Source organism: Pteropus medius, unplaced genomic scaffold, assembly GCF_902729225.1.
Source record: "Pteropus medius unplaced genomic scaffold, Ma_sr-lr_union100, whole genome shotgun sequence".
In the NCBI taxonomy this organism is placed as follows: Eukaryota; Metazoa; Chordata; class Mammalia; order Chiroptera; family Pteropodidae; genus Pteropus; species Pteropus medius.
In genome coordinates this window covers 2,977,009-2,986,733 of record NW_024348242.1, presented here as the reverse complement: position 1 = coordinate 2,986,733, position 9,725 = coordinate 2,977,009, and the positions used below count along the sequence as shown (strand labels likewise).

The 9,725-nt window shown below is 54.7% G+C and overlaps 1 protein-coding gene across 2 annotated transcripts in view; it reads left to right on the top strand.

Moving 5' to 3' along the window:
• Positions 1-513: 513 nt before the first annotated feature.
• The window catches only part of AACS (acetoacetyl-CoA synthetase), a 46,939-nt gene continuing 37,727 nt past the window's right edge, over positions 514-9,725 (top strand). The window contains exons 1-3 of one of the 2 annotated variants that reach the window (XM_039879243.1): positions 514-741; positions 7,251-7,354; positions 8,576-8,696. In XM_039879243.1, coding sequence (XP_039735177.1) covers positions 609-741; positions 7,251-7,354; positions 8,576-8,696 — 358 coding nt within the window. In that variant the 5' untranslated portion in view covers positions 514-608. Of the gene's footprint in view, positions 742-1,142; positions 1,213-7,250; positions 7,355-8,575; positions 8,697-9,725 lie in introns of those variants that run through there. The other variant, XM_039879244.1, reaches the window with a different exon arrangement.

Here is a 9,725-nt window from a genome sequence, read left to right as displayed (position 1 = left end):
CACTCTACTGTGTATGTTACTTACTCGCCGGGAAACAGCGTATGTCACCCTGTGCATTACACTATGCTTGATACGTGCATGATGTATGTATTCGTTCACAGCCTCCTGGCTTCCCCACGCCTGCCTCTCTCCCTTTACCTTCTGCTGACCGGGCAGGACTTTTGCTTTGTCCACTGCTGTTTCTGCAAAGCCCCGCATAGTGCAGGGTACCCAGGAGGCACTCAGTAAATACCTGCGGTTAGAACAAATCAGAGAGAATGAACACCTGTCCGAGCCGGCGGCCTCGGACTCCCGGTTCCCGGCGCCGCTTTAACCCCTGCGAGCTCCAGGTGACAGCGCGGTGCCCAGGCCTGCGCAGCCCGCCCCGCCCCGCCAGCTTCGGTCCAAGTTTCGGAGGCTTGAGCGCGGCGCCCACCGAGGGTTACACGCGGGAGGGGCGGGGCCTGCGGGGCGGAGCCTGAGGGGGCGGGCCCGCGGGGCGGGGCTCGCCGGGTGTCTTTCCCCGACCTCCGCGCCGCTGCAGTCGTTTGTCCCGCAGCTCGCGTCTGGTCCTCCGCCGAGTACCCAGCCTCCGCCGTCCCGGTCCCCGCGCAGCCCCCGCCGCAGCCATGTCCAAGGAATTGCAGGCCCGGCAGGACGAGATCCTGGAGTGCCGGGTGATGTGGGAGCCTGACAGCAAGAGGAACACGGAGATGGACCGCTTCCGCGCGGCCGTGAGCGCCGCCCGCGGCCTGTCGCTGCGTGAGTGCGCGCGCGGCCCCAGGGCTCCCGGCCACCTCCCTCGGGGGCCGAGGGACCACATGGCGGAGCGGCCCTCCTCCTGGGGACCGGGACGCCTCCTTTTCCTGGACGTTTCTGTCAGGGCCCCTCTTTGTCATTTAGAGTGGTCTCCAGATGTCCAGTGTTCCTCCTGTGGGGGTTGGAGGAGCGAGTGGACTTAAAGTTTCTCTCCAGGGGATGGGGCACTTCTGACCGGGGGCAGGCCTACATGTAAGAATAGGCAGATGAAGAATATGGATGCTCCGTTAGCATGCTCCGTTTGCCCCCTTGTCCGTCCGGGGCGTCACCCCCTCTGCTTTCAGGCTGCTGGACTCCTGCCTGCAGCATCTCCCTGTATGTAGGGCGCCCTCTCCCTGGGAGGTCCCACCTCTGGTCTTGGAACCCCCGTGCCCTGAGCAAGAGTCCCTTGCTCACGAGATTCCTACTTGTCAGGTAAGGTGCTTCCTGGGGTCTTGCACTCCAGTCTGGGGGCTTCCTCCCGGACACACACGCCCTTTCTGACTGCCAGCTCTACTCCTCCGTTTGTGGGCGTCGCTTGCCAGATCATTATACCTCGTGCTGTCCCCTCTTAGCCCCACCGCCCAAACCCTCAGGCTGGCTGATCCTGCTGGAAGGCCAGCGCAGACTCCCGGCGCCTCGGAGAAGGATGGCCCCGCGGGAACCTTCCTTTGGGATCCGGGAGGACCTCCTTCCCCTCGTGCTCACACCCCTGCTCCATGCAGAAGCCAGTTGGGGCCCCTCAGGAAGCCCCTGGCTGGGGGAGGGCTGGGCAGAGGAAGGCCCCTTTGCCTGGTGCTTTCCTGCAGCTCCAACCGGCTTGTGCGTCTACCTGCTTCACCTCAAACCCGCCCCCCAGGGGTCTTCAACTCATCATGGCTTTTCCTCCCATCTCGCCCCTCAACTGGCTGCGGCAATGCTTGTGATTCCATATGGTGGTATCACTGTCCTCACTCAGCCTCACAGAAGTGGTGACCCGACTCATCTGGCTGCACAGGGTGTCTACCTCAGCAGTACCTTCTGCACCCCCTCACCCCAGTGCCAGCACCTCTCCAGAGGCCCTCCTTTCCTCTGCTGGACGGGTCTTCCTGCTGCCTGCGTTTCCTCCCTCCCCTCTTCAGCACATTCTGCTTGCTTTGCCAAAGCAGGCAGGTTTGACTTTGTCCGTCTTTGGCTCAGGGTCTCACGATGGCTCTTGTCAACCATGGGATTGCAAATGGTGCCACCTGGCAGCTTCTGGACTCTCCACAGCATATGGCGGTGTCATAACTTCTACCAAACCCTTTCCTTTGGCTCCCCCAGCTCCATCCCTCCTCCCCCCACCCCAGACAAATGGGTCTTATTACTCTCTAGTTGGTAAGTTAGCGTGTGTTGGATTGGGGGAGATCAGACTTGATTTCCAATGAGAGCTCAGAGCAGGACCATACCCTTCCTCTGTGTTACCTTGCCTGGATTCCAACCTCCTTCCTTTGCCAGCAGTAATGCAGGTACTTGTCTAGCCCTGATGCTTTACACGGTATTTCATGTAAAGGCAGCTCTGTCAGGTGGGTGAATAATCGGACTACCTGGATTTTGAACTGGCTCCACCGCTTACTAGCTGTGTGATCAGAAGGAAATCACAGATCTCAAGCTTCGGTTTCCTTATCTGTAAAGCGAGCCACTCGTGTCACTGGGTGGGCGTGAGAGTGACTGGAGGTGATCAGGCTCGCAGACTAGTGGCCCGTGGGCAAGAATGAACGTGCAGGCTTAGTTCAGATGGCTCACGTGAGGGGAGACCGTGTAGGAAAAGAAAGATTTACAGCTTCTTCAGGAAACATGGCCTGTGATGCTGGGTCTGCTTGCCCACGTGGCGGCCATCAGCTGAGCTGAGCGGGGTTCCTTTGGTGGTTGCGGGGGGTGTTTAGAGCTTGGCTTTGGCTTTTCCTCCTCTTCTGTTCCTGATGGTTACCTCCGGCTGCTTCCCTTCGTTCCACAGGCCTGGCCCTGGAGGTTTGGGCTTTGCTTTCAGACCCAGCTCAGAGGCCGCCTTCTTTGTGGTCATTCTCTCCGACCATTTCCTCCTTTCCTCTGCTCTTCGAGTATGTGTAATTTGGACTGGCATCCTGCCTTGCCTTTTCATTTATTAGGAGCATTCTTATTGCTTAAAGCTAGTACCCTTGAACTTGTGCCCCCCCCCCGGGCCCCCAAGTGTGGCTGTGCATAGTTGGTGCACAGTTCTGAGCAGTGCTGTTGACCGGATGTGCCGAGACAGCAAGGCACACACCCTCACAGGTGCCTCAGCCCCGCTCCTGTCCTGAGTATGGGGGCGGGGGGTGCAGGGGGTTCCCCAGCCTCAACACCTTCCTTGAGCTTATTCAGAGGGATGGGCCCTTGGAGTTACAGGTTCTCTTTTCTAACCAGGGCCGCAGGTTGGTTGGTTCTTGTCACTGCTCCTAGCAGAGCTCACCTGAGGACTCCCTGCACCCCCAGCAGACCCCCTCAGGGGCGGCCTGCAGCCCTGGTCCGGCATATGTGCACGTGATGTCTGGCCTCACGCGCAAGGCCCCAGGGGACACGCTGCATGTACCCGACCTGTGTAATTAGGGGAGCGACACTGCTTCATAGTACATGCCGAGTGTCTTTTTGTACACCACAAGCTGCACTTCACCTCTGTGGGCAGCAGCTGGGACAGAGTGCCAGCCTGCAGAAGGCTGGGCCCCCATTCTCAAATAGATTACGTGTCGCTGGGGGTGCAGAAAGTTCCCGCGAAAATGACCTCGCTGCGAAGCGACAGCACTGAGGGGCAGACGCAGGGCGGTGCGCTGCCCGCCTTCGTGCGTCGCCGTCCTGGGCTGCCAGAGTGCCGTTAAAAGGCGTGGACGAGATCTCAAGCTGAGATTGGAAAGTGTAGGCTGGTCAGAATTCCCATAGGTGGAAGGGAAGAAGGGGGCGTGTGGAAAGCTGAGCTGGCAAACTCAGATGCCTGCAGGGCCCAGGCAGGTGCTGGAGATATTAATGATAGCTGATATTTGCTGAGTGCTTTCTGTACACCTGGCCCCATCCGGGCACTTCACACATATTAACTAACTTAATCCTCAATAATTGGCTCAGAAGGTGTTGCTGGTGCCCCACCCTGTGGGGTTTTGAGAGAACAAAACCCCACAATCTGGGCGGAGAGCTCTGGGCTGTGCGGGTTGGGGCTGTACTGTCCAGAATCAGTGCTCCCAGCTGCTGTGTTACGGCCAGGTGGGGCAGCTGGCACCCCACCCTAGCCAGTTGTCACTATATGGTGTGACAGGGCATTAGTTATCTATTGAGCATAACAAATCACCCCAAGACTTGGCGATGTAAAACAGCAGTTTCTGTGGGTCGGGGATCTGGGAGCGGCCCACCTGGGTCTCTGGCTCTGGGTCTCAGGAGGCCGCCGTCACCCGAAGGCTTGACAAAGGCTGGAGGAACATGGTGGCCCTCTCCCATGGCAGTGAGTCCGTGCTGGCTGGGGGCAGGAGGCTTCTGTTTCGCGTCACCTAGGACTACTGGAGTGGCCTCACGACGTGGCCACCGGCTTCTCACAGAGCAGGTCATCCAAGGCGGAAGCTGCGATGTCTTTTATGACTGAGCCTCACACGTTGTGCGCGCTTGTTTCCCTGGCACCCCGTGGGTTTCACAGATGAGCCCTGCTGAGTGTGGGCAGGGGATGGCACGGGGACCAAAATGCCAGGCGGTGAGCATCACTGGCCGGCTACCCCAGCCAGATACTCTGTTTTCTCAGGAGAAGCCAGAAACCCCGAATTTCACTTGGAAACGGTGATTTTCCTGGTGGCAGCGAGTTTAGGTGCTTTCTGAACAGGCGGAAACCAACCCAAATGTACCGTGTCCCCGGCCCATCATCCGGACCCCGGGTCGCAGCCTCCAAGTGCAGGTGGGAGTGTGTGCGAGCGAAAGCCTGAATCACACTCCATGACTTCGCCCACTCGTTCCGCATGGAGTCCGTTCCCACCCCCCACCAAGATCGCATCGTGGCCACTTGTCTCCGGAAGAGCAGCCTAGTGGTGACTGACTTCGTGATGGACTTTTGAAGTCTTCAGCAGAGGCCTAGATTTCAAGCCTCTGGCCCTTCCCTGTAGCGTTTAGGAGGAGTTTTTGGTGCCTGACTCCCGTAGTTGGGGAGGACTAAGGCGATTAAACAAAAGGCTGAGAGGGAGGGCGGGGCCTTGTGTCCGGTGCCTTTGCCCCTGGCGGCTCCCTGCCCGGCGACGCCCCAGCCAGTGCTGACCTCTGTCTTGGCCGAGAACGTGGCCCGCTGCTAATGACGGTCACTTTCTCGTACTTTATGTCCCTGTCTCGATGTCTTACCTTATCGTGTACTATCACGTAGCTTCTCACGCATCACACTTCTGCAGAATGACCGGGTGTGATGATGGCTGACACCTTCTGGCATTTTCTCTCTGCCAGGCGCGGTCCTTACTGCTTTGTGTGTTTTGCCTCATTCAGTTCTCACAGTGACCCTGTGATAAGTACCACTGTCTCCCTTTCATGGAGGAAGTGCCTGGGGCCTAGAGACAGTTCATGACTTGTGTGAGACCATCTGGTTGGAGTGGCGGGTGTGATTGGAGTGGCGGGTGTGATGGGAGTGGCGGGTGTGAGCGCGGGCAGTCAGCGCAGAGCTTGGCCCCTCCGTCCTCAGCACAGCCCACAAAAGGGTTGCGGTTCCCCCACTTCACAGACAGGAATGCTGAGGCTCGGGGGGCGGGGTGAGGCACTCGCCCGAGGTCATGGCTCAATGAGTGGCAGAGCTGAGATTTTGACGCAGGCTACCCAGCCTGGCCCTGAAGCACAGGGTGACTCTGTTCGGCTGTGGGAAGGTCTTCCCCAGGGGTCGGTCCACGACACACGAGGGACGCTGGATCCCAGAGGGGCAGGATGGCCTGCCCGAGCCCCCCGAACATGGTCCCTAGAGTCGGGGTTGGCCCCAGCTTTCCAGCCGCACCGTCCCTGGCGTGTTTTCCGTGTGCCTGCTTGACCTGGTCTGTGGCCCTTGGGTTGAGTAGATGGGGTGGAGCTGGGTGAAGTTCTCTCGTGGGGCTTGGAGGAGGTGCAGCCATCTTTACTATGAGTCCAAGTCCCTGTCTTTCTTGAGCTTGGAACCCTAAAGACCCTGTGCCCTGATCTCAGCTGTGTGACCTCTGGGCCAGATGTCCCCACTTCTCCATCCGTGTGGCAGACCTGCTCAGCCCAGCTCTCTGCCGGGGCTCTTGGCTTCCTCCCAGTGTCCAGGCCCTGCCCATGCTGCCAGGGCCAGCCCGCCCCTGCTGCCCGGCTGTCAGAGATCAGTCTTCTTCTTGGCTCCTGAGTCCAGCATGATTGCGGACCATTACTGGAGGCCACTGAGGAGTGAAGGTGGCAAAGGGCAGAGATCCCTGTGTCTCTTCCTCTCTGTACCTGCCCCCCAACCCCCCACGGTTGGGAATGTGCAGAAAGTTAAACCTGCGTGAAGTTGGTTGATGGTTGGCGGTGAGAGAATCCAGCTGAGTCATTGTATTGTGCTTTTTTTTGTTCCTGACACCTGGTGGTCATTGTCTGGCTGTCACCAAGTGCCTGGAGCACCAGCATATAAATGTATGTCCTACTGGAATATGTTGACATTGAAAAGGCCCGAAGGGGGACAGGATTTTTCAGGGTTCCCCTGGCGTGAAGAGCACGCTTCCGTTTGTGACAAGTGGAGAGAGGGGTGGCTTTACTCATGCATAAAACCTCTGTGCCTGGTCCCCTCCGGGCAAGAAAAGGTGGATGGCTGTGTGGGACACTATTTTTTTTTGGTCATATAACCTTTTCTACTTTTCTAATTTTGAATCCTGTGGATGTATTGCTTACTGAAAGATCAAAATGGATAAGTAGTCCCCCAAACTCCCCCAAACATCGCATTGGCAGGAGAAGTCATCGGTAAGCTTCCAGTTTGGAACTTGCGGGTTTTCAGATCTCGTGACTGTATCTCCCCGAGTGTGTAGGGTCGGGCGATGGCAGACTCCTGATGCAGTTCCGATCACGTCCAGGCCCCCATCGTAAGCGTTTTATACACGTGCTCCTTGGAACCCTCCCGGTAGCCCTATGAAGGAGGGGCGCTAGTTACCACCTCCATTTTACAGACGGGGAAACAGACACCCCATGCAGAAGTAACTTGCCTGAGGTCGCACAGCTAATAAATGGCCAAGCCAGGATTTGAACCCTGTGGCTCTGGAGTCCTTGTTCCTAGACATGCTGGTTAAGATACAAAACCACTGCCTCGTCGCTTTGTTCCTTTTAAGAGTGGTGGTGGTGGGTTTGCGTCAATAAAAATAAGGACCCCTCCCCACCACCCCCGAGACCGTTTCTCATCAGATGCCTTCGAACCACTCAGACACCTGACATTCCCTAGGTGCGTCCATCTACGTATCCCACAGCTAAGACTCTACTATGATTTATCTGAGCTATGTGCCATTTTATTTTATTTTTAGAAAACTACGATGATCTGTATCGTTGGTCAATTGAATCATATTCGGACTTCTGGGCAGAGTTCTGGAAATTCAGCAGGATTGTCTACTCACGCATGTATGACGAGGTAAGTAGAGAGTTTGCTGATCTATTATCTCTTTATGGTTATATTCTAAAGTGAAGGGTTAATTTTTGGGACTTCGAACCATATCTTCTTTGAAAACCTCACATCGGTGGGGAAAGTCATTTCTCTAGAGATTTGGTGGAAAATTGTGCTGGGGTCACAATTTGCCGTGAAGTCTGTGCCACCGCTGGGCCCTTGTACGCGCGTGGACCCAGGCCCTGTCCTGAGACGCTGAGACCCTAAGTGGTAGGCCGTCGTTTATTTTCATTTTATTAAAAAGTTGTAAAACTGTGGAAAAGTACACATAACATAAAATTTACCATCTTGACCGCTTTAAAGTGTATATAGTTCAGTGATATCATTTACATTCACGTTTGTTCCTTTTAGGACTGGTGGTGGTGGGTTTGCGTCAATAAAAATCAGGACAGCCCCGCCCCCCGCCCCCGAGAGTAATGAAACTACTCTCAATAGTTTCATTGTTTTTTTTTAACCTGGATTTTAGAGATCTTTCTTCTTACACTGACAGTCAATAACTATCTGGGGAACATCCTGTTATTCAAAGTATAATTCACCGTGTTTTCGGTTTGGTTATAGGGGAAACTATTCGGTAAGGTTCACCTGCAGGCACTTGGAGAAGATCAAGTTTCCGGCCCTGGAGAAAGGAGGCCGGGGCCAAACTTCCAGAAGTCATGTTGGGGTCAAGCGGGCCCTGGAGTCCGACCTTTCAGTTTTCATGTATCTGTCTGACATTGGGAAGTTGGGCAGGTGCCACATCTGTCTTGTTTACTTTCTGTCTTCAGCATCTCTCGTAACTCAGGTGCTTAAAAAATATGTGTTGAAAAAAGTAAATTAGGAGGGATGCTGTCTTCCCTTGGCATTAATTTTTCTTAACTTTATTGAAGAATAATTGACAAATATAATTATGTATACATTTCAGGTGTACGCCGCGATGATTTGATATCGATACACTTTGTGGAATTAACACATCCCTCACCTCACATAACCTATTTTTTTGAGGGGGGCGGTGAGCATGCTCAGGATCTCTCAGTAACCGTATGCGTAACCACGGTGGGTTGTTTTACGTTTTTAGTTTCAGGCCTTTGGGCCAGTTCCACGTCCAGTCCACAAAACGTGTCGATGACGCTTCGGGCCTCCTGGGGAGTGGAGCCCCGGTGGTTTATTCGCGGTGTAGATCTCGCCCTGCTTTGCTGTCGTTCTCTGCAGGTTGTGGACCCATCCAAAGGGATCGCAGACGTCCCCGAGTGGTTCAGAGGCAGCCGTCTGAACTACGCGGAGAACCTCCTTCGGCACGGGGAAAACGACAGAGTGGCGCTCTACGTCGCGCGTGAGTGGCGGTGACCCGGCTGCTTTCTCTCCAGGTGCTGGATGTGCGGACTCGCTCACCGTTCCGGAGAGGCGTCGGCGGGATGAGAAACCGCAGCGCATGATTTTCAAGCAGGATCTTTGCGCCCGTCTTCTTTAAAAAAATTATGATCAGAGGCGTGACATTAAGTTTACCGTCTTCGCCACGTTTAAGTGTATGGTTCAGTCGCGTTAGAGATGCTCACATTGTTGGGTGACAGATCCGTAGACTTTTCCGTCTCGTGACTCTGAAGCTCTGTGCCCACTAAGCACCGGTTCCCTCCGCCTCTCCCAGCCCTTGGTAACCGCCTTGCTTTCTGTTCCTGTGATTATGCTACTTTCCATGCTTCCTGTGAGCAGAGTCATAATGGTGTTTGTCCTTTTGTGACTGGTTTGTTTCACTCAGCATAAAGTCTTCAAGGTTCATTCATGCCCTTCAGCTGTGTGTCAGAGGTTCCTTTTTCGAGGCTGTATAATATTCCTTTACATGTCTATACTACGTTTTCTTTATCCATCCAGGTGTTAATACACCTGGGTTACTTCTGCCTCTTGGCTATTGTGAACAATGCTGCTGTGAACGTGGGTGTGCAGATGTCTCTCTGAGGTCCTTCTTTGAATTCTTCTGGATGTATACCAGAGATGGGGGTGCTGATAGGTATGTGTACATTGCAATTGCTGTACATGTTGCATACACACATGAACATACACCCTACAGCTGTCCTTGGCACAGAGGAAATATGCAGTTCTCAAGTGAGGTTTTACATCGGAAATCCCTGTGCAGCTTGTAAAGACATGGCTACCCAGTTCCCACTGTGACTTCCAGAGCAAGTTCTGGGGGTGGGACCCAGGCTTGCATTTGCTTTTAAAGCCCACAATTACTTCGGATGCATGTTCCTGGTTAAGAACTGCAGAATCTTGTCTGTATGTAATGTGATGGCTGTTCAGTATTACTTAGCTCCCTTGCTTGGTTCTTAGATCTGATATGATTTAGGCTGAGTAGAGAAGTAGCCTT